The sequence below is a fragment of the Lissotriton vulgaris genome, chromosome 10 (genome assembly GCF_964263255.1).
Source record: "Lissotriton vulgaris chromosome 10, aLisVul1.2, whole genome shotgun sequence".
NCBI classification, from domain to species: domain Eukaryota; kingdom Metazoa; phylum Chordata; class Amphibia; order Caudata; family Salamandridae; genus Lissotriton; species Lissotriton vulgaris.
In genome coordinates, this window is record NC_141698.1 from 1,002,542,755 (window position 1) to 1,002,569,521 (window position 26,767).

Consider the following 26,767-nt stretch of genomic DNA (forward strand, 5'->3'; position numbering starts at 1 on the left):
ATGTAAAATATTGTACTATGGCCTCATGTACCGTCTTCTCAGATATAGGATCAAGGAGCGCCTCAGAACGCAATCTCCACGTAAAGGGATGTCGCACCACCCTCTGGAACCTCATGTCCAGTCTCACCGGATTGTGATCTGACAGTGTCCTAACAAGAGGTGTCACATCTTCAACCCATTCCATCAACTTTCCACCAACCAGCCAATAATCCAATCGTGACCAACTTCCATTCATTGGCGTCGCGTGTGTACCCTCTCGCACCTGCGGGTGCCGCACTCTCCATACATCACACAACCCAAATTCCTCCCTCGCCCGCAAAATACTCCCAGCAACCCTAGTGGTACGATGCGATATGGGGTTAGATTTATCCAGCATCACATTCAGATAAGTATTTAGATCTCCCCCCCCCTTCAAATTACCGGGGCATCAGGTCAGTCTCTCAATTTCCCACATATGCGATCTACACAGGCTGGATCATCCACATTCGGCCCATACATATTGATAATATTGATTAGTGTACCACGCAACTTCCCACACACCATCGCACATCTACCATCTTCATCCGTGTATGTGTGCAATGCCTGAAACTCCACCCCCTTCTTAACCAGAATCAGCACCCCTCTTGCAAAGGAAGAGTATGAAGCAGCCAGCTGCAACCCCGCCCACCTGCTCATCACGCCCCGCTCAGTGAACTTAGTCAAGTGTGTTTCCTGTATTAAGGCAATTTGTATCATAAGTCGATTTAGATATGCCAGCACCCGTCTCACCTTTTTAGGAGAGTTTAGGCCACAAACGTTCCAGGTTAACATCGTACATTTATCTTCCATCAAGCACTGTAAATCTTATGATCAGTGGCTCCCTATCTAAACTCAGAGGGGCATTAGTCATGTCGCCATAATACAATTCAGCCCCATCAAAAATGTAACAACTTGGCATACACAGTTCGATAAATTCAATGCAAAATAAAACAAACAAACTTCACACTCCCAATCCCCACCCTCCTCCCACTCCAACCTCCCAATCAGGTCGAGACCGATACCCCCCCACCCTCCTTCAATGCAACACACCCAACTACCCATAGTACCATGTGGGGGACACCCTCTTGTGGAAGAGGCTCAGCAACATATACACGCACCGAAGTGCGGTTGCCGGAACTATTCATCTACCCCGTCTGCATGTTCCCTGCATCACATATCCGATAGCGTTAATCATCCACCCTACTCAGGACCATCAATACACAATGGCGAAGAAGTTCGGCCACCGCCTCCGCGAACGATGCGCCTGCCATGGCCCATAATAGCCCAAAACAGAACCAGAGCGGGCACTAATAGTAGTGTACACAGCCATTAATCCGTCGGCCTATCACTAATCTGCATCCTCCATCCCTGATGTCGTCTTCTCATCTTCCACCAGCTTCTGTCGAGGTTTCGCCTTGCATATGTGCTTAGTTAACTTCAGTGCAAATTTCGCATCAGTAAAAAAGTGCGACTGTTCCTCGTGTGTTATCTTCAATTTAGCCGGTATAACATGCGTACGGCCCGACGCTTCTCTTAGCAACTTCTTCACTGGCACAAACTCCCTTCTCGCTGACTGTACAGCAGGTGTATAATCCGGAAGAAATGAGAGTTTGTCCCCTTTATGGCCCTGCCTCTCTCAAAATGGCGTCCCTGTCAGCATAGTTTAGGAGGCGCGCCATGATCGGGCGCGGTGGCGCACCTGGCTTAGGTCTCGGTCCCAATGACCGGTGTGCTCGTTCCACTATCATCACATTCGATAGAGCAGGTCCAAAAAGTTTGCGCAGCATGCCATCTATGAAAGTCTCCATCTTTGATATGGGTTTGGTTTCAGACAGACCAATAATGCGAATATTACGCCTTGAGCGCGCTTCCAAATCTTCATTCTTTGCGCTTATCACCTCCAGTATCTTTTCCATCTGCAGGAGCTGCGTGCGTGCTTCAGCTTGTGTGTCATGTTCGTCAGATACACGATTTTCCAGAACGTCTAATCTGCACTCATGCTGGTCTACTTTCTTCTTGACCATGTCCAACCCAGTGGCCAGGGCATCTATCTTGCTATCTATGGTCTTCATCCCTGCACGTAGCTTCAGAAGTAAGGACCTGGTTTCCTCTTCCGCGTCCTTTGTAAGACCTGAGGCACCGCGCGAGTCACTCTGTTTACCCATACCATCCTCAGCACGAGTAAGTCTTTTATTTTAAAATTGAAGTTTCGCTTGTTTAGGGTCCGATTTGCCCATATTTAAATTCTGCGTATCCAGGTGACCCAGCAGAGCCGATCAGTCACCGAGACAGCACTATGTAGGCCTTCCGTGCCTCACAGAGATCACCTCAACTGCAATAGTATTCAGTACTCCTGTATCATCTCTGCTTCTAGCTCTCAGGCGTCTTCTTCTCGTAGTTTGCCAGTGTAGCAGACCACCTCAAGTGCACAGGTCATGGCTCCGGCAGACACTGCCTCGTAGAGTTTTTTCAGACGTTAGCAAGCGGGAGCCACTCCCCGCAAATTTTGAGGCCCGTCGAGGTCTCCCAACCACACCCGTTCGTGACCCAGACAAGCAGAGAGCTGAGAAGGCCGTCAGACAGTACCCCCAAGGCACCAAGGAATAGCCCAGTAGCTGGTTAGGATTGGCGAGGAGCACCACTCAAGCCACGACCTCATGCGGCCCCTCCGCGCGGTCCCCACAAGGCACCACCACGCACTGGGTCACTGCACCCCGCGAGAGCCACGCCGCCCAGCCAACCAGGCCCAGCTCGCCTTAGCGCTGCACTCACCCCACCAGCTCGGCTCTTCCGGTCTCCTCCACTTTTCCGACGATCTGTAAACACCAGTGTCTCAGCGGGCATCAGGGTCGAGTAGATCCCAGGCAGATCAGTGCTGTAGACACCAGTCAGTTCATCACCACCAGGGGAGATCATCGCTCAATCCCGCCGTAGGCCGTCCGTCACGCAGGGGAATCCTCCTGTCGTCCGGGTCTCAGCACCTCAAAGTGCCACTCGGTAGCAGTGTCCACGCAGTTTGCCCTGCGCTATCCACCATAAGCAGTGCGCCGCCGTGTAGCAGGATCTCCACCATCGGTGTCGGACTGAAATCTCTCGGCCCGCTTTTCAAATCAGCACCATTTTCCACCCGCTCCGCCGACACAGCCTCGTCAGGTTCAGGAGCAGCGCTTGAGGTAGAGGTCTCCCCACCTCACCAATACATGCCACAGTCCTCCAGGGACATCCCGAGGGGGTCTCACAGCATGCAGCAGGGTCAAGAAGGATGGTATTAGCCCAGTGAAGGTTCCGGCGCGCGGAGCTCCCTTAGCAGGCAGCCATTCCGCTACGCTACGAAGCCACGCCCCCAATCCGTTTCAACGTTTCAGCTCTCATAGTTTATACCCCTTAATGTCTTTGAAGTTCGTTTGTGCTCAGGGGTTCCTGACCCTTCCCTAAATCAGTTCTGGGTGTCTCGCTCCCAGCAGCACCTTTCTTCCTTTGATACTGGGGGTCTGGATCCTTAATCACTCAGCAGGAGATGGGTCAGTTGGTTTATAGCACCAGCCCAGGCCTTTTAACCTCCCGTGCTTCTCCTCACCCTACTCTCCAGATGCAGGGCAGCCTGGTGTCATCTCAACCCCTCCCTGGGTCAAGACTTCTCCCAGCTCCTCTCACCTCTCAGATCCAGACAGTCAATCCACATTTCAGCAGAGGCTCACAGAAATGACTGAAGCACAAAACTCAGCCACTTTCTAAAAGAGTGTTTTCTGAACACGCAGTCACAAAACCACCTTCACAGAAAGATGTGTTATAACACTGTGAGTTCATACATATTGTTGGACCTAGATTACCCAAGCCTACATATGGTAGCTTGGCACAGTAGTGGTCTACAGCTAACTCCAGGCGTTGGCTAAGTACTTACACAGCTTACCCACAGTAACACATTGATGAACCACTAAAATAAAGACACAACACCTTTGTTTGCAAAAATACCGTTACCTTTTATAAAAATAATTTGGCTCTTTGGATTTGAAAGCATACAGGTTATCACATCAATTGCTTTTAGGAATAAACATTGCACTTTTACTAGAGAAAATAGTTTTCACTCCTCCAGCTGTGGAAAAAGCAGTAAATCATATACTTTTATCAGAATTCAGCAGTACTTTCAGAGAACTTCTTGGATAATTAATTGAAGCTCCTAGACTTCACACTCTACAGGGGTATTTTGCATTAATACACAATGACATCAATAACTCTTTACTACAGCCTACCAATTCATTGGTTATGTTAACACATCTAGGGTTACGCTTCCTAACCCCTTCTCTCCTTTGTCACAGAATGAATCTCCAGGGAAGTAGAAAGGTCAAGGCCCTTTTCTCTGCTTATAGACCTGTTTAAAATAGCTGTCAACCTTTTATCCCTTTTTACCCAACACTTCCCTCTTCACACTCCCACTCTCCTTACTGTCTGGGTGGCAGATATGCCACAGTCCATAGGCCTTCAGCTGGTACCCGCCTCTCAAGCTCCCCCGATCAGCTGCTTCCCTGCACTGACGTGGGGAGAGCCTTGCCGGCCTCCTCAGCCCAAGCGCGCGTTCTCCTGTCAGCGCTGGCTAGGGGGCCTCGTTTCAGGCTTAACGCGGCGATTTCCTGCGTCTGTGGATCACCAGGGGTTAGATGGGCGGTCGGTTGCCCAAGCGCTAGTTCCTCCAGCAAGCGCTCACAAGTAGGGGGTTCCGCTGTCAACGCGGCGCTCCGGAAAGTCGTCTGGCGCCGCCTCAGGCAACCCGATGGACGCGCTGATCTCTGGGGCATGCGCGTTCCTCACAATGGCTCCGCCTCTCAGGTCGCGCTGCTCGTCGGCGCCTGCGTGTTCCTCACCGGACCTCGTCACGCAGGGAACACTGCACCCCTGGGCCTGCTCGACCCTAGGCCCCTCCTGCTGAGAGAAGCGGTCGCGCTACTGGCTTGCGCGGAAGCGTTTCCTCGCTTCTCCTGACGCGCCTGGTGCCCCCGGGGTCCCGCAGACGGACCACACTGCGCCGCTCCTCACACGCTGCTGCTTTCCTCACCCGGCTCCAGAAGAAGTACCTCACAGATCGGGCACTCGCTCCTCCAGGTGCTCCAGGCTCCACAGTTCCCCAACCACCTCAAGGCGCTCCAAGGGGACCACAAATGACTCGATACCCTGGTAGGTGCAGCGCTGGGCAGGGCATATAAGACTGAGTTTCAGAAAGCAGGTCCTGTCAGTTTCTACAGGAATGCTGGTCCAGAAGGGTTTTTCTTCTCACGAAGCTTGTTTTCTTGGTCAATAACTGATGTCTTGAGAGAGGGATCGGTCAAGGGCTAAAGGGGGAACAATCCTCTGAAGTAACTGTCAGCCTCAAATGACAACTAGCTGCTCTCAGTGTGTCCACCTCCTCTCACCACTGCCTCACTCCTCTACTCTGGGGTCAGCACAAAATGGCTGCTGGTCACTGGCCTTATATAGGGTGGCCTGAGACCTGCAGAATTCTCTAGGGTATTCTAGAAAGTTCCCTAATGTTAACCTATGGACCTGTCCTCCAGTGGTGTCCGTTATGGCAGTTGGTGGACACCATCTTAGGTCTCTGGAGATCCCTAGATTTTCAAGGGGGCTGACTAGGCCTCACAGGTTATGAGGGAAAAATGGCGTCATCGCCAAGGAGCACCTAGCCTCCTGACAGCATTAAAAAAACTCCTGATGGACATATGTAAAAATAAAAATAGAAAGTCTGGGAGGCTAAGGGGGACAAAAATAAATCATGGTGGTTAGAGTCTTCCCAGAAGCAGACAGGTCTAACACGCGTCCCCCCCAGCTGAAAGTGGGGAGAACTACCCAACCCCTTGGGAGTCCTCATCACTAAGGCGGAAATACCTGGATAGACCGTCTGCATTGGCATGGTCTGCCCCAGGTCGATGTTCCACCCTGAAGTCCATTCCCTGTAGGGAGATGGACCACCTTAGCAACTTGGGATTCTCCCCCTTCATTTGCATCAGCCAACGAAGGGGGCGATGGTCAGTCTGAACTAGGAAGTGCGAACCAAACAGGTATGGTCGCAGCTTCTTCAGAGCCCAAACCACCGCAAAGGCTTCTCTCTCAATTGTACTCCACCTCCTTTCCCTGGGGAGTAGTCTCCTGGACAGGAAGACCACGGGTTGATCCAAGCCCTCATCATTTAGCTGCGATAACACTGCCCCAATGCCATGTTCTGACGCATCTGTTTGGACAATGAATTCTCTAGCAAAATTAGGGGCCTTGAGAATGGGAGCGGAACACAATGCTTGTTTCAAGGTCAAGAAGGCTCGCTGGCAAGCCTCCGTCCAGACTACCCGTCGGGGTTGCTTCTTGGAAGTAAGCTCAGTGAGAGGGGCCACAATAGTGCCATACCCCTTCACGAAGCGACGGTAATATCCAGTGAGGCCCAGGAAGGCTCGGACCTCTGTTTGAGTCTTGGGGGGCTCCCAGGCGATGATAGCCTCAATCTTTGCCTGGAGGGGCTGCACCGTCCCTCTGCCCACCAGGTGACCTAGGTACACCACCGACCCCTGGCCGATCTGACACTTGCTGGCCTTGATTGTCAATCCAGCCTGTTGCAGGGCATGTAGAACAGCTTGCAGATGCTGCAAATGGTCCTCCCAGCTGCTACTGAAGACAGCAATGTCGTCCAGGTATGCAGCAGCAAAAGCTTCCATTCCAGAAAGGACCCTGTTCACCAGCCGCTGAAAAGTGGCAGGGGCATTCTTGAGCCCAAAGGGCATCACGCGAAATTGGTAGTGTCCCTCAGGTGTAGAGAAGGCTGACCTTTCCTTCGCCTCCTCGGTAAGGGAAATCTGCCAGTACCCTGAAGTTAGGTCAAAGGTACTTAAGTATTGAGCAGCTCCCAGCCGGTCAATCAGCTCATCCGCCCGTGGGATAGGATGGGCATCAGTTTTAGTCACTGAGTTCAAGCCTCGGTAGTCCACACAGAATCTCAATTCGGGTGTGGTGCCTGGTGGGGCAGCCTTTGGTACCAAAACCACCGGGCTAGACCAAGGGCTTCCAGAAGGTTCAATCACTCCCAGCTCCAGCATCTTGGCGACTTCACCCTTGATACTGGCCTTCACCTTGTCCGACAGCCGGTAGATTTTAGACTTCACAGGTGGGCTGTCTCCTGTGTCCACGTCATGGGTACACAGGTGGGTCCTACCCGGGACAAGGGAGAACAGAGAAGAAAATTGCTCCAGGATCTGGCGGCAATCACTCTGCTGTTCAGGAGTTAGGGATGGCGAGAGAATTACTCCCTCCACCGACCCATCCTTTTCTTGGGACGAGAGAAGATCAGGGAGAGGTTCGCTTTCTTCTTCCTCTGCTCCATCGGTTACCATCATCAAGACAACTGCGGGCCTCTCATGATGTGGCTTGAGGCGATTGGCATGCAGCACCCTGTGGGGCTGCCTCGGGGCCTTAAGATCCACCAAGTAGGTGGACTTCCCCTTCTTTTCCAACACCTCAAAGGGGCCTGTCCAACGGTCCTGGAGGGCATTTAGCTCTCCAGGTTCCATCACCCACACCTTCTGTCCAGGCTCCAGTTCCACTGGGTGAGCGTTGTGGTCATACCACTCTTTCATCACTGCTTGGCTGGCCTCCAAGTTGTCTGAAGCTTGCTTCCACAACTTAGCCATTTGGCTCCGGAAGGCCAGCATGTAGCTCACCACGTCCTGGGGAAGTTTTCTGGGAGTCCGTTCCCATCCGTCCTTCACCAGGCTGAGAGGTCCCCGTACAGGGTGCCCGTACAAAAGTTCGAAGGGGCTGAAGCCCACTCCCTTTTGTGGCACTTCCCTGTAAGAAAACAAGAGACAGGGTAGGAGGATGTCCCATTTCCTCCGCAGGCTCTCAGGTAGACTCCTGATCATACCTTTCAAGGTTTTGTTAAACCTTTCCACAAGACCATTGGTTTGTGGGTGATAAGGAGTGGTAAACCGATAGGTAACTCCACACTCCTTCCACATAGCCCGCATGTACGCTGAAAGGAAGTTAGTCCCCCTGTCAGACACAACCTCCTTGGGGAAACCCACTCGGGTAAAGATCCCCATCAGGGCCCTTGCCACCACAGGTGCAGTGATGGTCCTCAGAGGTATGGCCTCTGGGTACCGTGTGGCATGATCCACCAAAACCAGTATGAACCGGTGGCCAGCTGAAGTTGGTGGATCCAATGGCCCAACAATGTCGATGCCCACCCTCTCAAAGGGGGTGCTAACGACAGGTAGTGGTTCCAGGGGAGCTTTAAGCTTCACTCCTGTTTTCCCACTAGCTTGGCAAGACACACACGTCCGACAGTATGTGTCAGACGCCACTTTCATTCGAGGCCAATAGAAGTGGTGGACAAGCCGGGCAAAGGTCTTGTCCTGTCCTAGATGTCCTGCCAATGGTATCTCATGAGCCAATTCCAGTAGAAAGGCTCTAAAGCATTGAGGGACCACCAAAGCTCTGGCTGAACCGTGGCCAGGTGCCTTGGGCTCACTGTAGAGGAGTCCATCCTCCCAGTAAATCCGGTAGCTCCCTTCAATGTTTCCTGCTGCCTGGGCGTTGGCCTGTTGCCGCAGCCCCTCGAGAGTAGGACACTCCTTCTGTGCTGCACAGAATTCTTCCCTGGAAGGGCCTCCCTCCACATGCCACTCGGTAGGGATGGGTAGGTTCTCCAAGGAAGCAACATTCTCCCCTGTGGACTCCAGATCCACCTCCGCAGGTGGTCCAGCTGTCTCACGAGGCGGAGATGTCGAGGCAGGGTCCTCCGGCCTCTTGTCCTTCTCCTCTCTGGCAGCCGGCTGGGCCATTGTTCCAGGCTCCAGCGTAAGCAACTTTTCCCTTCGGGCAGTTGCTGACCTTGTGCTGACACAAGTCCAGTCAGGGGGTCCCAGCATCTCAGAGTGAGTCTGGTACTCCACCCTCCTCCAAGCATTGTGCTCCATATCATTCCCTAACAGGCAGTCAACAGGCACGGCAGGGCTTACGGCAACTCGAAGTGGACCTGCAACCCCTCCCCACTCAAAGGGAACCTCAGCCACAGGGTAGTGGCCCAATCTGCCGTCAGCCATTACGGCGGGATGGAGTACATCTGGGATGACCTGCTCTGGAGACACCAGCTGACTCCTTACCATAGTCATGCTGGCTCCTGTGTCTCTCAGAGCCTCCCCTCTACGGCCATTGATGGTGACCCACTGCTCATACTTAGTAGTATTAGAGGGCAGCTGGGTCTTGGGAACCATCTCCTTATCTCCCAGGGACACTAAAGTGACACCCGCCCGCTCCCCTCCATTAACCAAAGGCATCTCCTCCCCGAGCACTACACTAGTGATTCCCGGGGCTTTTCCTCCAGTGGGAGGGGGTGGTCTTTTTGGGCACCTCACATCTCCTTTATAGTGTCCCACACCACCACACTCAAAACAATGAACAACCCTTGGCTGCTGGCTTTGGCCAGGGGTAGGGTTGCGAGGGGGGTTACTCTTGGGGATGAATCCTCTGCCCCTTCCTTGTGAAGTATTTTGTGGCCCTTTAGAGAACTCCCTCTTAGTTTCCCCTCCCTCTTTCTTCTGGGGGGTGCCCTGTCCTTGCTTCTGGGAATTCCCTCCAGTCCCCTTAGTCGACACCCGGGTACTAACCCAGATGTCCGCCTCCTCAGCAAGCTTCCTGGGGCTGGTCAGCTTGCTGTCCACCAGATGCTGTCTTAGCTCGGGAAGACACTTCTCGAGTAGGTGTTCCTTGAGTATGAGGTCATATAGTCCCTCATAGTCCCCTACATCGCTGCCTCTTACCCAACCCTCCAGGGCCTTCCGGGAGTAGTCCAAGAAATCTACCCAGTTTTGGGTGCCCAGCTTGTAGCTGCCCCGGAACTTTTGTCTATATTTCTCGGGGGTCAACCCAAACTTCTTGAGCAGCGCTAATTTCATAGCCGGATAGTAGGTCTGTTCACTCTGGTCAAGGGCCAACAAAGTATCCCTGCCAGTGGGGGGCATGTATTTGTACAACCCACCTCCCCAGTGGACTTCCAGAATCCCATGGGCCCTCAGCGAGACCTCGTAGGCGGCTAGCCATTTAGCAATGTCGTCGCTGGGTACATAACAAGCCATAATGTCTTTTGGTAGGTACGGTCTAGGTTCTCGGGTGTTGGTTGGGTTCTCGCTGCCACCATTCTCTGGTTTGGGGGTACGTAAGTTTAGGGCTTGCAAATCCATTTCCTTGATGGTACGCTCATGCTCCAACCTCTTCTCCTCCCTCACCATGTCCATCCTGGCCAGTTCTATTCTCATCCTCCTCTCCTCCCTCCTGTCTTCTAACTCGGCGTCGGTCAACCCCCTCTCTGACACACTACTGCCCACTCTAGAAGGTGTTCTAGGACCTGTTACAAGGTTCTCCCCTCCCGCCTGGTACAGTGTTGTGGTCTCCAGGACAGTGTCCTTGTCACTCTCTTCAGGATCTACCTCCTCCCCGGAATGAGCCTCTACCCATGCCCGAATACTGGTCAGCAGCTCAACTTTCCTGGCGCCTTTCTTGAAAAACACCCCCTGCTGCTGACACCATTCTTTCAATTGAGGCACAGTATAATCGTCTAGCTCTTCCACATTTATCTCCATCCTTGTTTGAAGTATAAAATGCTATACAGGAGAAATCCACAGAGTGACCTGAGGTCAACCTCCACCCACCGCCAGAAGTCAATTTAGAAAAACCAAAAATGTAAATTAGGAGGGCCGCAGGGAGAAAACTCCAGGTGGGGTCTCGTGGTTGTCACTGTGTTACTAATAAGTAAGTGTAAGTACAGATCCGCTATCCCACCGCTGAAACACCAATTATGTTGGACCTAGATTACCCAAGCCTACATATGGTAGCTTGGCACAGTAGTGGTCTACAGCTAACTCCAGGCGTTGGCTAAGTACTTACACAGCTTACCCACAGTAACACATTGATGAACCACTAAAATAAAGACACAACACCTTTGTTTGCAAAAATACCGTTACCTTTTATAAAAATAATTTGGCTCTTTGGATTTGAAAGCATACAGGTTATCACATCAATTGCTTTTAGGAATAAACATTGCACTTTTACTAGAGAAAATAGTTTTCACTCCTCCAGCTGTGGAAAAAGCAGTAAATCATATACTTTTATCAGAATTCAGCAGTACATTCAGAGAACTTCTTGGATAATTAATTGAAGCTCCTAGACTTCACACTCTACAGGGGTATTTTGCATTAATACACAATGACATCAATAACTCTTTACTACAGCCTACCAATTCATTGGTTATGTTAACACATCTAGGGTTACGCTTCCTAACCCCTTCTCTCCTTTGTCACAGAATGAATCTCCAGGGAAGTAGAAAGGTCAAGGCCCTTTTCTCTGCTTATAGACCTGTTTAAAATAGCTGTCAACCTTTTATCCCTTTTTACCCAACACTTCCCTCTTCACACTCCCACTCTCCTTACTGTCTGGGTGGCAGATATGCCACAGTCCATAGGCCTTCAGCTGGTACCCGCCTCTCAAGCTCCCCCGATCAGCTGCTTCCCTGCACTGACGTGGGGAGAGCCTTGCCGGCCTCCTCAGCCCAAGCGCGCGTTCTCCTGTCAGCGCTGGCTAGGGGGCCTCGTTTCAGGCTTAACGCGGCGATTTCCTGCGTCTGTGGATCACCAGGGGTTAGATGGGCGGTCGGTTGCCCAAGCGCTAGTTCCTCCAGCAAGCGCTCACAAGTAGGGGGTTCCGCTGTCAACGCGGCGCTCCGGAAAGTCGTCTGGCGCCGCCTCAGGCAACCCGATGGACGCGCTGATCTCTGGGGCATGCGCGTTCCTCACAATGGCTCCGCCTCTCAGGTCGCGCTGCTCGTCGGCGCCTGCGTGTTCCTCACCGGACCTCGTCACGCAGGGAACACTGCACCCCTGGGCCTGCTCGACCCTAGGCCCCTCCTGCTGAGAGAAGCGGTCGCGCTACTGGCTTGCGCGGAAGCGTTTCCTCGCTTCTCCTGACGCGCCTGGTGCCCCCGGGGTCCCGCAGACGGACCACACTGCGCCGCTCCTCACACGCTGCTGCTTTCCTCACCCGGCTCCAGAAGAAGTACCTCACAGATCGGGCACTCGCTCCTCCAGGTGCTCCAGGCTCCACAGTTCCCCAACCACCTCAAGGCGCTCCAAGGGGACCACAAATGACTCGATACCCTGGTAGGTGCAGCGCTGGGCAGGGCATATAAGACTGAGTTTCAGAAAGCAGGTCCTGTCAGTTTCTACAGGAATGCTGGTCCAGAAGGGTTTTTCTTCTCACGAAGCTTGTTTTCTTGGTCAATAACTGATGTCTTGAGAGAGGGATCGGTCAAGGGCTAAAGGGGGAACAATCCTCTGAAGTAACTGTCAGCCTCAAATGACAACTAGCTGCTCTCAGTGTGTCCACCTCCTCTCACCACTGCCTCACTCCTCTACTCTGGGGTCAGCACAAAATGGCTGCTGGTCACTGGCCTTATATAGGGTGGCCTGAGACCTGCAGAATTCTCTAGGGTATTCTAGAAAGTTCCCTAATGTTAACCTATGGACCTGTCCTCCAGTGGTGTCCGTTATGGCAGTTGGTGGACACCATCTTAGGTCTCTGGAGATCCCTAGATTTTCAAGGGGGCTGACTAGGCCTCACAGGTTATGAGGGAAAAATGGCGTCATCGCCAAGGAGCACCTAGCCTCCTGACAGCATTAAAAAAACTCCTGATGGACATATGTAAAAATAAAAATAGAAAGTCTGGGAGGCTAAGGGGGACAAAAATAAATCATGGTGGTTAGAGTCTTCCCAGAAGCAGACAGGTCTAACACATATTAAACGTAACTTCTCCATTATAAACTTAGAAGAATCTAGGCTAACAAATACACACCCAGCCTCCCCATTCTGTCCTATGGGCAGGATGGCCTTTTAGCAGTGAAAAACAAAATGGAGTGTTTTTCACTGTCGGGACATAACACACCTTAGTATATGTCCTGCCTTTTACCTACAGTGCACCCGGCCCAGGGGTTACCTGTGGCCTAAAACAGGGGTGCCCAATGTGTATGCTAAAGGTAAAGTAAGGGCTGACAAGTGGTTGGACTTGTCAGGACAACATGCTAACTTAGCAAACTGCACGCAGGCCCTAAACTGGAGGCCTGAGTTCCCTTCTCCACGCCCCTTTGCATTACTAGCCCTGGCACACACAGTGCACATCACTAAGGACTTTACTAGTAAGGCAAACATACCAATCATGGTCAACCAATTACCATTACACTTTACTTAGGGAACACTTGCACTTTGACACTGATCAGCAGTGGCAAAGTACCCAAAGCATCTAAATTGGCAACTCTGTCAGGAAAATGGTCTAGGGGAAAGCAAAAAGTTTAGGGAACTTTAGCCTAGAAGGCCAAGTCCTACACCATCATACTCACGCCCTGCTGACACCTACACGTATCAGGGTATCAAGGCCACAAATCCCTCTTGCCCCAGTGAACACCTGCTGCTGCAACCTATCCCATTTCTCTATCATCCTGCTTCTTGCTCCTTACTGGTGCCCTGGTCCTGCCAGTTATTGACAGGAGGTCCAAGGAAGAAGCCAATGTTCATACTCTAGAGATTAGATTATCATTGCGGATGCACGCACAAACAGATCGAGGAAGCAAAGACCAATCTGTTATTCACACACAACAGTGAGGCATGGCAAGGAACATTGCAGGAAGTACTGTACTAAACAAATCGCTTGAGAATTAAATTGCACCACAGTCTTAATTTGCCAGGCATTACCAACATATATAGTTAAACAGAGTTAACATCTGTAGTAGTGGTTAAGTCCTAATTCAGGCCAACAAGCCTTCGAAATACTCTTTCTCACAACGATATTGACCACGTATGGCATAACTTCATTTCTTGACCGTTCAGAACCTAAATACTAGGCTTTGGAGACACTGCTTAGCTTCACTACTCACTATTATGCTTAGGTAGCAAATGGTATTCTACACAATAATATGGTATCCGTTATTATGAGCTTTTACTACAAGCATCTTCTGATTACACGTTTCCCAAAGATCTCTGATCCATATTTTCCATATCATGGGGTACTCGTATACTGACTTTCGTCATCCGAGTAACCAAGCGATCCCATCTGAGGGCTAAAACAATGCTTAAACGTCCGTCATCCTCTTTCTGTCATTACATGTGTGATATATCTACCTTGCTTCAATGAAAATCCAGGTAAATGTTGAAAATGCAAGTTCCACCAATCAGCTTGGGTGCATAAATAGACGTGGCATTTCCAGCAGCCTCCTGTTATTTTCTGTGTCTGATTCTACAAGAATGCTGATACTCCTAATCAGGTCAAGTCTTCCACAGCTTCCTGCTGCTTATCCTGAGCTGGACGTTGAGGGGTGTGGTGAATTTTATATATTTCTATGTCATTATGAAACCTCAGAGACATGGAAGTATTCCCCATGGTATTTATGTTGACCCCTCTTACCAGATGCTGTGTTGGAGGTCGCCATAGAAGTGAACCTTGCTTCCTAATAGTCTTTTTTTATTTTTATTTATTTTAATGGTTCACAGCATAAATACATTATCCTTAATGAAACAATATCAGAACACCAAAAGGAAAGAGGAAAATAAAGCAAGTATAAAATATAAAAACTGGCTTAATTCATCCAATGGCAAAAACATAAACTCAGCTATACATGTGCACTAGATTCAATTATGACAAATGAAATTACAATTTAAGTTTCATAACATTCTCAATCTTCATAATAATCTAAAAAGGCACCCCAAATTTTCAAACCCATTTTCTTCTTCCTCCTAGATCCAGTAACTGAAAAAAGTCCCCACTCCAATTTATATAAACTGTACATTCGTGCTCGCCATTGTTGAAATAGGGGTGGCTTTTCCTGAAGCCACTCAGTGGCAATGCACAATCGTGCAACAGTCATTGTAAAGAAGATAAAATGACGAAAGCGATATAGCCTATCCGCGGGGTTATCTTTAGGAATTTTCCCCAGTATTAGCATCGCAGGGGTAACAGTCAGCTGAAAATTAAGTACTAAAGACATTAGTTTTTCAATTTCTCCTATAAATCCGGCCAACCTAGGACAAGAAAAGAAAATATGTATACTGTCTGCATGATCAGCTTTGCACCGAAAACATTTTCCGTCAAAACCCTCTCCCCATTTGGACATACGTTCAGGAGTATAATCTAAATCAAACAGGGTTTTGAAAAATTGAGCTTTTAAATTAGCCGACATTTAAAGCTTCTTTGGACAATAAAATAAGATCTTCCACAACTATTTCTGAATCTCCTAGACTGTTGGCCCACTTTACCCTTATTTTCTCAAGATCGTCCAACTTCCCTTCTAATAACATTCGATACAAAATACCAATTTTCACCTGTGTGCTAATCCCCTCTATAACTTGATCCTTTTGTAAAATTAACTTCTGTCTTATAAAAAAATCCCGAATTTGTAAGAATTTAAGAAAATAGCTTCTGGGTAGAGAAAACTGATCAGTTAATTCAACAAAGGATTTACACTTGCCATCCTCCATGCACATGTCACCCAACCACTTTACCCCCTTTTTTGCCAATTTTGAGACATTCCATCCAAAAATATCATTGGCAATATCCTTGATGCACTAAAGGGAGTATAGCACGAAAACTTCCCAATTGCCATTGTTCGAATCAGCCATCTCCAAGTCTTATAAGCGCCCAATAGCTCCTTAAATCTGGTTCGCTTATAGTAACTGCCGTCAATTTCGATGAATAAGCTCTGCTTCACACAAGACCCCAACAGGATTTCAAATATTGATGGATGATTATATGTGTGTTCAGTTGCTTCCCCTGTTATCAAAATTCTCATTTTCAATAAGAAACAAACTATATAGTAAAGAAAAAAATCTGGCACCCCTAACCCTCCCCTTTCAATTGGTAACATCATGCGTTTCATAGCTCGTCTGTTTTCCGGGGCTCCAAATAAATTTCCCACATAAGGATTGCAAAGCCCTAGGTTTTGGAAATTCCAAGGGTATTGACCTAAAGAGATATAACACTTTAGGTAGAACATTCATTTTTATAATATTGCTACGTCCAATAATAGTCAGGTATAATCGTTCCCATCTCTCAAGTGACATCTTAATTTTGTCATATACAGTATTCCAATTAGAATCAACCAATTCTGCCATATTAGCCTTCATCAATATCCCAAGATAAATAACCTCCTTAACCACTCTCTCATATTCCCATGCTGAAGCTTCCGAGCACAGAATCTGAGTTTTTGATTCATTGAGTTTATAGCCGGTTATAATTCCAAAATCTTTTGCAAGCCTCTCAATCTCTAAAATGGCAGTAGCGGGGTTAACGGTGACCACCGCTATATCATCCCCATAGGCGAAAACAGAAAAAGCAAATTCAGATACAATAAAGGGGGGTATAAGAAGATTGTGATTTAATTGTTCTACAAAAGGGTTAATATACAAAGCAAATAGTAACGGGGACAAGGGCAACCTTGGCGAGTCCCTCTAGTTATATTTAATGAGTCGGAAAGCGCTCCCATAGCAGAGATCTTGGCAGTTGGTATAGAATATAGAGATTTGATTGACTTAATAAATTTCTGGCCAAATCCCATTTTGGCCATTAATCTCCATAAGTAATCCCAGCACACACGGTCAAACGCCTTTTCTGCATCCAACAGAAAGAGCGCTAATTCCTGATTATTCACCGCCGCGATATCAAATAGCGTGATAACTTTGTTTATATGATCCACCGTTCCTCTTTTCGGTATAAAACCATGCTGTTGTCGAGAAACTAAAGATGATACAACTTCGGATAGGCGGTTGGCCAAAATTTTTGAATAGATCTTATTATCAACATTCAATAAAGATATTGGTCGATAAGATCCCACAGTATCCGAAGGTTTGCCTTTCTTGCAGAAAACCGCAATAGTCGCTTCTGACCAAGTGCTAGGTGGGTTTCCCTGCTGTGCTTTCAACATAACCCTCAACATTTCATCCTTTAGGCTATTAAAAAGCTGTTTCTATACTTCCGCGGGTATTCTATTGGGGCCAGCCGCCTTACCAACTGCCAAGCTCTTTACTGACATTTCTAACTCTACCATTGTTATCGCTAAATCCAGTTCGTGAGCAATATTAGGATCTAACACTTTCAGCCCTATATCCAATCAATTGCTCCATTCAGTGACCACGTCTGGCCTATCTTCCTGCGAGTATAATTCAGCGTAAAACCTCTGAAATATACTAAGAATTTGATCCGGCTCTGAGTGAGATACACCCTGGCTGTCTTTCATTGCGTTGATGTTCCGAGCGGACTCCTTCATTCGCAGTCTTACTGCTAGACTTTTACCAATTTTTTTATTCATAACTTTGCATTTTGGAAGTTAAGAATCTCCTTGCAATTTCTGTATTCCAAAAACAAAGAATATTGGCTCTAGCCTTTGCTACCCCGTTTTCAACCTCCCAAAGCTCCTTTCTACCCCGGACAACTTCCCTCGTTAAAAGGATCTCTGCATGTGCCATCTGCTCATAATAGTCAGTGAGTATTTTCTGTCGATGTTTTTTTCTTTTCTTAGAACCTTTGTTTGCAGGCAGCAGGTCAGAGGAAAGCTGAACCACAAAAGAAGAGAAGCAGTAGTGGCAGGATATGGCCGAAGGCTTCTTTTTCAAATAAGCTCATGGCAAGCACACAGTGTAGTGTTGGTGTACAGGAGTGATACTCCAAGTACGGGGGTGGGCGCTTGCGGCCCTCTTGAACTTAACATGCGGCCCACCTGGTGAACAGCAGCACAGGCTAAGAACAAATATTCTGAAAAAATGTTAAATGGGCAAGCATTTATTTGAAGGTTCACTGAGGTTATGAAGTAACTAGGGTGGTGCCCTGCACCAACTAACTTTAGGAACACCTTTTATTTGAAAGACATCTTGCAACAAATGTGTAAAAATAGGATTTGTTTTCTTCAGAATCCCAAAAAGTGTTTCATTAACATGCAAAAGTGTTTTACCATAGCACTGCAATGAGAGGTATTGTCGAACACGAATTTTGAAATAGTAATGCCTCCCACTCCCCCCCCCCAGCCTGATAATGCCAATAGTGAACTAAGAGGCTAGCCAGTTGTCATGTGCACCCTCTGTGTGGCCTAGTGTTGCTAATATATGTGGACAACATTATAATCAAACACAGGAGATGGTTTTGTACAGCACACATTCTGAACCCCTGTATTTCGAGGTCCTCTCATATTCTATAATGAAGAAAAAGGTGGCACAGATAAAAATTGCCTAATCCCGATTTGTATCCGTATTGATCGTATGAAAGTTAAGTCATCCATTTGATAATGGATGCATATCCTTCACAGAAATCTGTGGCTCTTCCTATGCGTTTTCAAAGAGTTGGTCTTTTGTCTGCAATTCAGGAAAGAGTGCATTGTCTATTTAAATAAATGAAACATTCCCCTTGATTCAGAAACCAGCAACAATGCAATTCATCATCAACAGCAAGTACAGCATGATGATCATATTTGGGACAACTCTCAGGAAAGCAACAGCAATTGTCCCAGTTCTGCAGACATGGAAAAGTTTACTAGACAAAGCCACCAAATACAAAAGCACAGTCTAACTATGCTGAAGAAGGCCCATGTTTCCAGTTGTAGGCCTAATCCATTACTTCGGGGAACTTGAGAAAGATCAGCGCATCAGTGTTTCGGGAGGGCTATAAGATAAAATTGCAACTCTTCTGCCATAAACAGCAGTCAAATAGACCCCTTGGCTGGAGAGAATCCTCTAGTGGTAACAATAGATACAGATTCCTTTGAGGGGGCATGTTGAATGAACTGTCTGTCTCTGGATGCAGTGTTCCAAGCCTCAAAAAGGTTTTTATTCTTGGTCAGGTTCTGGCATCATGTTTAAGAGTCTCTTTGACTCGTCTTGTCATATGACCTTTAGCTCATTCATGACATTTAGCCTTAGATCTACAAGCTTACAGAAAAATGCATTTGAACCTCTGGTTTCTGTTGGTATTACATTTTTGACATTGAAGTTTATCTCCATGGTGGTGGTGACTTCAAGCTTAGTTATGTAAGACTTTTTGTCTATGTTGGAAAAGATGATTTTTCGGTGAGGTCCACATTTTCTTCCAAAGATTCCCACTCCATTAAATAGTTCATCATAGATAATCTTACCTGTTTTATGTTCCTCCTCATTTTCTGCTGAAAAGCTAGTCTTCTAGATCTTGTATGCCCTTTGTGGTGCTGCTGGGCAAGGACAGAGGCACACCCCTGTCACAGTAGATGCATACTTCCCACAGTAACGCTGGCCTATTCCGTATGTGATATGCCCTTTTCCAGATGAGATTTAAGGAAGGTCCACCAGAGCGTTGGCAGCATCTAGGGCAGATGTTAGGGATGGTCTCTTGTCAAAATATGTAGAGCAGATACCGGAGCATCTCTGTATACCTTTGTCCATCATTCTAGATTTCAACTGATTGTCAATAATGAAAAGCACTATGACAGAATGGCCAGTATTCCCAACTTTAAAGTCCAAAGAGTTGCATTGAAGCAGTGAGATATGCATTGAACTCTGTTAGTAAGATGTCTTTTTGTCTCGGTTATAGCCAAACTCTGATCTTTCTCATAAGAACCAACTGATTTAAGGACGCACAGGCACCGCCCAAATTACTTATTGCTAATCCTTATTATTCTTAGTCCGGAGAGTCCTTGTACCATCCATTAGGACTCACCCATCTCTCACTCGCCTTCTAACTTTTTCCTTGCTTTAGTACGGCCTGAAGGGTACTGAGATTGTCAGATTTTTTTATGCCACCAACAGAATTGGCTAAACTTGAATTTACAGCATTTTCCTCAATTTTGCTCCTGTCTGAGTTGAATTTAGTCACAAGCAATGACTAGTATAATAAGGACAATTAGGATTCAGAGAAATGATGAATGCCAATAAATAATCAGGGTATACTTTGCCTAGAAACACATCTAAGTCATTTAGACCTTACAATAGGAAATGTGTTACAGAACATGATTAGCTAAACTTGTTCTTTGCTGAGGGAGTAAAGATAATTTAAAAAATATGTTTTGTATTAGTTTTAGGACACATACCGTATCCAGTATTCCTGCAAGAGGATCTTTCACTCCTCGGTCATCCAATAATACACCCCTTACAAGTTTAACACCGAAGAGAAAAATCGGAAACCCCTAACCCTTGACGAGACTTCCTCCAACAAAATGGTTGTTTTGGCAAGACTCAGCCATGGAAAATATTTTATAGCTGTACAGTTTCAGCCATTGTGCCCAAGAAGACATGTCAGGAATAACATTGTTCACCTAATTTCCCAACATGTTTCTTCTGCATGCCAGGACACGGACTGGGCACGTCACCTTCCTAAATTCTACAGATGCATATCTTTCATGAGTGTGTGCTAAATGCCCAGAAAGTTATCTTTTTGTTGGATTGGTCAATGAGCATGTCCTAGGCCCTCCCTATTCACTGTTCTTGATTAACTGTTCCCATCTGGAATTAATGGGAGCAGCAGCATAGATGGGTAAGAGACCATGGGGTTTGCTCTGGTAATCCCATGGAGCGAGTAGTTCAAAAGTAGTTGAACTGCTTGTTTATCACAGTGGTAATCTGACTGTCAAAATATTATGCCATATTCCTGAATAAATTCCTCAAATTTGCCTTACAACCTGCAGACTATAGCCAACAAAATCTTTATTATAGGTTTGCCCTTCTTGTAGTTAGATAGACCAGTTTAAAAACCAGTAATGGACCCTTTAAAGACATGCAGGGACTGGCTCCAGTCAGTATGCATCCCAAAGCTCCCAAAACCTGTTACTTTTGATACTCCTATGTCCACTATTTCTGCTCTGCATTAGGTAGAAGTAGTTTCTTCGTAAAGCTAAAACACCTTAACCGATTCCGAACATTCAAGCACTAATCTATGCTTTGGGCCCATGGCACCCTCAATTGTTTGTCCTAATGGTCTTTAAGAAGTCTTTTGTTAGAAATCGTGATGTAGTTTCTTGGGTATGTTCTGGCATCTACTAATGGAAGAGCTCTGTGCGTCTCCCATGTTACTGATTTGTTATAGCCTTTACGACTTTTTCTTTTGAGGTGAAAAATATTGCCAAAGTTCGACATTCTTTTCATTTAATTACATTTTAATTATTGGCAAAGCTTATATTGAAATAATTGTGACATTTCTTATATTAATATCTCCCTTTTTTTGTTTCTTTATAATAGGTGCTTTGGCAGGCCTGATTGACATTTCAGCTCATTGGATGACTGATCTGAAAGAGGGAGTCTGTCTAACCGGTTTCTGGTTTAACCGCGAGCACTGCTGTTGGATTTCCAGTGACACGACGTACGAGGACCGAAATAACTGCTCTGACTGGAAGAGTTGGTCCCAGCTTGTTATTGGTCAGACTGAGGTGATTTATGTGCTTTTGAAGGGAAATTTCTAACTATGTAGGCAAGATAGTTGCATAGGAACATAAATGTATGATTTGTAATATGCTTCAGCGCACAAGAAGTTCTTGCAGATAGAACAAACCCAGTAGAGTTTAGTTTATAGTTCTGTAGAATGGCAAGTAGGAATAGGAATCAATTGTTCTCATAGAAAAATAAGCCTTGATATACAGGCCATTTGAGAGCAGCCTTAGTAGTATGTTGTTCTGTGCAGTCACTTCGTAAGACTCTATGAATAATGATGCACAATAGATCGAGTGAAAGTGTATATTTTTTATAAAATATAATGTTGTGTTGTTAAAGCAAAAGGGGATATTTAAAATTTGTTAATTATTTTTGTTTTTATTTAGGGAGCGTTTCCATACATATTGAACTACTTTATTTATGTGCTATGGGCTGTGATGTTTTCCTTGCTGGCGGTGTCTCTTGTACGGTGGTTTGCTCCATATGCATGTGGCTCTGGAATTCCAGAGGTAAGTAAAATCGTCTGCTTTTGCAACCAATTTATATTTTGTGAGCCTTCCAGTGGTTTTATATTCAAATTGTCATTTTCCTGCACAACTTCTGCATTATCCTACTCAAAAACCTCTAAATTCTATGACCATTCTTCATCATTCTCCACCACATTCTTTGTATCTGAAGCCTGTCTCCTAAGTATAAAATGTGACCTTCGGCTGAGCAGCCTATATCTGTTCGGTGGTTTGATGGAATCTAACTTTTTTTTTTTTAACTACTTTCAGATCAAAACCATCTTAAGTGGTTTCATCATTCGGGGCTATTTAGGAAAATGGACTCTGCTTATCAAGACAGTCACTCTGGTGCTTGCGGTTTCATCTGGTCTTAGCTTGGGCAAAGAGGGCCCCCTTGTGCATGTTGCTTGTTGCTGCGGGAACATTCTATGCCACCTCTTCACCAAGTACCGCAAGAATGAAGCCAAGCGAAGAGAGGTAAAGCCAAAGTGCCAATATCTATGTACAGCTGGTAGTCATTTGTCAGAGGGACCAGAATAGTTTATGGTCAGCACCAGTGAGGAATTGCTCCTTGCTCAATCTGTTGTGTGCTACTGATATTCAGTAAGAGAGCTCACTGCATATGGCACTTCTGCACATTTTGAAGGTCACACGTTTTAATCCTGGTGGAACCAACCATGCCTTTGATTCCTTTGTTGGGGTTAGGACTCAACAATTCCTATTGCCCAAAGAGCCATCGATGGTGTGTGCCGCATGATTCACCAGAACTCATTGGAGGTTCCTTTAATTGTAGACGGTAGCCTCTACAAAACCCTCTAATTGAACACACATGTTCTGGACTCCTTGATCTCAGGGCAAAACCAGTTCCACAACCAAGGACAGATGATATATAAATATTCACTTAATTAACAAGGTCAAGCTCAGACTCATTTGTGGTCTCTTTCCTTAGAGGGCTGCAATTCCATATTAATCACCTTTATATTTACACTACCCAGCCAAATGTATTATTGAAAACCAACCACTACATCTCAATGCTGTAACCATACCACTTTCAGAACCATTATCCCCTCCAGTCACTGACTGACTGTTCCTTTGCCTTTGAGCCTGAACAGTGATTCTCTACCTTTTGGCTAGGTTTGTGCTATACAAATATAATGTTTGCTTGTGATATACAAAAATGTTATCCAATTTTTCTAAGTTATGCTAAGGAGACTGGTCCAATTTCATTGTTATCTTAAGTATTCTTGCCTTCTACTTTGTGTTAACTGAAATTATCCTTGATGAAGCCAAAGTTAGAGCTGAGTCTGGCAGCATATAGGTGGTTACAGCTACTGGCATGTGTCATCTTAATGTTACCGCAGGCAGGTCACTGCTGCTTCATGAACTTCACTTAGAATGTTGGTAAACCTTCTACACTTAGAATGGTTGTAAAAACACAGTAGGGATTGCTAGCCTTTAACTGAGCTAATTTTGCAGTACCTTAGAGGTTGCTGATGTTCAAACACAGCATGCTTGAACTTTGATGTTACTGTCCTAGACGGTAGTTTAGGTTCCATTTGGATAATCCTTATACTACTCACTTGAGCGTTATAGGAAATTTCTGGTCTGGGTAACAAGAATTAAAAAAGGAACCACTGTGCAACCATCTTTGCTGTGCTTAGACCAAATCTTCACATCTCTCTAGAACAGTTGAGCCTAGAAACGTATGGCCAGTTCATAACAAAGAAGAAACACAGGTCTGTAGCAGTTTCATTTGTATTCCTGGTGGGAATAAATCAGCTGCATCAGGTGCCAGACTTCATTCAAGGCGTCATCATTTAGAATGGTAGAAAGCACTAAAGGTGACGGACGTGGCCACCAGGAGACTGTGTTTGCCGGTGTATTCGAAGGTGCAAACCTTTTCCTGGGACCTAAGGTTCTAGGGCATTCCATTTTAAATGCTCAGTTACATATTAGTCTCAAGTGAATGTCGAAATCCATTCAACACCGCTCGTTTGTTTTCTGCCACATAAAATGCCACTTTTTGAGATCATTTTTAGCTTATAGCCAGCATTGAGATTTTACACCTCTTGTTCCATACTGCAAACCAGTTGCTTGGACGTTTCTAACTAGCTCACACAACCTTCCAAATTCAAAAATTAAGGTATTAAGAAATTCATATTTTGACAAACCGTATTGATCACATTATCATTTCACACCTGTTAAAGACCATCCTGGTATTTTAAGTAGAATGAAGAATAACAAATACTTACATGTATTAAATATTATGTATCATTCGCATATTAGATGCCAGACCATAGTTCTATTATAGGTTCACAGAATCTGACTGCACTGATGTATCTTCTTAGGCTGCTGGTTTAATGTTTTCTGTTTTTGAAATACACAGTGTTAAATGCTATACGTCTTTGTTTTTTTTAACCGATCTAGTATCTTAGAAACTCTAGCCAGCAGTTAAAGACATAATTGTATGCCATCTTGCAGTAGTTTCTTTTGGATTGATTAATAGAACATGCACAGTAACTGCTAATATCGATTTAGCTGCTACCTCCTAAATTATTGCAGTCCAGTTGTTAAATTATGTTCTTAATAAAACTTGATATGGCAGCTGGATCATAATATTGAAATAATGCACAGGCTGTATTGTAGGAATTACTGTTTTTGATGCGCCATCATCCTGTAAATTACAGGATTTTAAACTGTTAAACTGAAATATAAAATCCTAATCATGTAATATATATGAAAAGTATTCTTGTAATCCATTATTACATGTTGTTCTTAGGTGTTGTCGGCAGCTGCTGCAGCTGGTGTGTCTGTGGCTTTCGGAGCACCGATTGGTGGTGTTCTCTTCAGCCTGGAAGAGGTAAGACGTGTATGTTAATTGTTGTAGCTATCGTTCAGTTTTCATAAGAATTCAGTAAGGATTCATGTGTTCTGTCTCAATGCAGCAGTGAGCCTTTATGAGAAAGGAAAGTTTGTCCCAATATCTTTGTTGGCACCTTCTATTTTGTAGTGCTGTTTGGAAAACGTAACATTTGCAAGCTCTGAGCCATGAAAACCTCTTGTCACACTCGAACAAAAATGAACAGGATTTGTGCAGCGATGATACAGACGAGCTTGAAAATCTCATACCCCTCTCAAGCCTAACATTGAGACACCTTAACACCTTGGCTGCTAAGGCAATTTCCAGCCTGTGCTGGAAATTGCTATTTTACTCTATTCATGACGAGCTGAGTTCGTCATCAGCACAGCTCCACTGTGCCTCATGACGAGCTGAGCTCGTCATGAGCAGGGAAGGGGTTAAGGAAGCTGCCACCCACCTGTACAAAGAGAAACATGATCAGTCAAGAGCATCTCAATACCAAAATAGTAAGGAGCATGAACCTGAGTTGTGGTGCAGAGGGGCCTGGCCAGAACACATCGGATTGTGAAGGGAGAGTGTGATTCCAATTTGGCCCCTAAGGAAAAAAGTGAGGCGCTTATTCTAACAATCAAGCAGAGAATAATGTAAGGCCGAGGCGACACCTTCACTCTTGTATGGACTTTGTCATGGAATACTGAGAAGGAGGAGACTTGGGGACTTGCCCGTGTCAGTGTCCATAGTCACTACTCACTACATGCATATTCACATGATTCTCCCCAGTGATATGCCTGCAAAGAATTTCAGACTGAAGAACAAAAAGACATCTTGATGCATAGGTCTTCGTTTACTCTCTTTCTTTGCAGTGACTGCCCCCCTTTTTTTGGTTTTCTCTGATAGCGTTAGACAAGAGCATCAGCACCCAAGGACTCTGCTTATTTAGCTTGTTCTCAGATCTGTCATGGTCTCACAATGAGATGTACCTCATGGCTGGGACTTGCCTTTTTGGTCCTTCAAGTGCAGCTAAAAATTCTATATGTCCTCCGCCCCTGTTTGGTACCTGTGAGAATGAAAAGGTTCAATGCATGAAGATGGAATCTGTGAGACAAAAAAAACACTGTCCTGTGAGAGAAAAAAGAGATCCCCAAGGGGTAATTCAGGGGGTTTGGTAGAAGTCAACATCACTCCCACAAACCCTTTTTAATTAGACCACATCCCACAAACCATTTTTGAATACACCACAAAACTACAGCACTAATAACTGCTTCTGTAGAAATTATGTTTACAAAGGCAGGGGAACCTAAGGGGGCAAGGGCTCACAACTGACTTTCACAACTACAGAATGGACTCCCAGCTTCAAACAATAACTCCTTCACTCTTCCATTTCCTGTAGCACCTAATGGGAGATTATTTCCAACCAGCTACCCTTGTGGTATAAAATAACCAGAACATTGGGTCCTCAGTATTGTCAAAAATGGATTAAAATCCATTCTTCTCTACCCTCCATGCTTCTAAGGGTGTTGAGACTTAAATCTAAAGCCACTGATTTAGGAGATAGAGATTTTTCTCTACAAGAAGATGGTGAGAAGAACCAGGGCTCCTATTTCTGTTACATCTTTGTAAAGACAAAAAATCTTAGCTCTTGCTTATTGCCCATTCCAGATCTGAAATTTGACAAGAAATGGGTAAAGAGGGAGAAGTTTGGAACATTTGCTCACCATCAGATTTCCCTCCTCTTAGAGCAGGGGTCTTCAAACCCGTCCTGGAGGGCCGGATCCATGCCAGATTTTTTGGATATCCCCATTGAGATACATGTAGTTATTTTAAAAATCTGGCATGGATCCGGCCCTCCAGGACCGGTTTGGAGACCACTGTCTTAGAGGATACAGGATGGCATTGAAAGATTTGCAGGCTACTTAATTCCAAATTCCAGTTTTCTAGA

The 26,767-nt window shown here is 46.0% G+C and overlaps 1 protein-coding gene across 4 annotated transcripts in view; it reads left to right on the forward strand.

Annotated features, from left to right (window-relative positions):
- The window catches only part of CLCN5 (Cl-/H+ antiporter 5), a 295,750-nt gene that overhangs the window by 227,184 nt on the left and 41,799 nt on the right, over positions 1-26,767 (forward strand). For all 4 annotated transcript variants that reach the window (XM_086942017.1, XM_086942018.1, XM_086942019.1 and 1 more), the window contains 4 exons: positions 21,274-21,461; positions 21,849-21,971; positions 22,239-22,445; positions 24,748-24,828. In XM_086942017.1, coding sequence (XP_086798143.1) covers positions 21,274-21,461; positions 21,849-21,971; positions 22,239-22,445; positions 24,748-24,828 — 599 coding nt within the window. The remainder of the gene's footprint in view (positions 1-21,273; positions 21,462-21,848; positions 21,972-22,238; positions 22,446-24,747; positions 24,829-26,767) is intronic.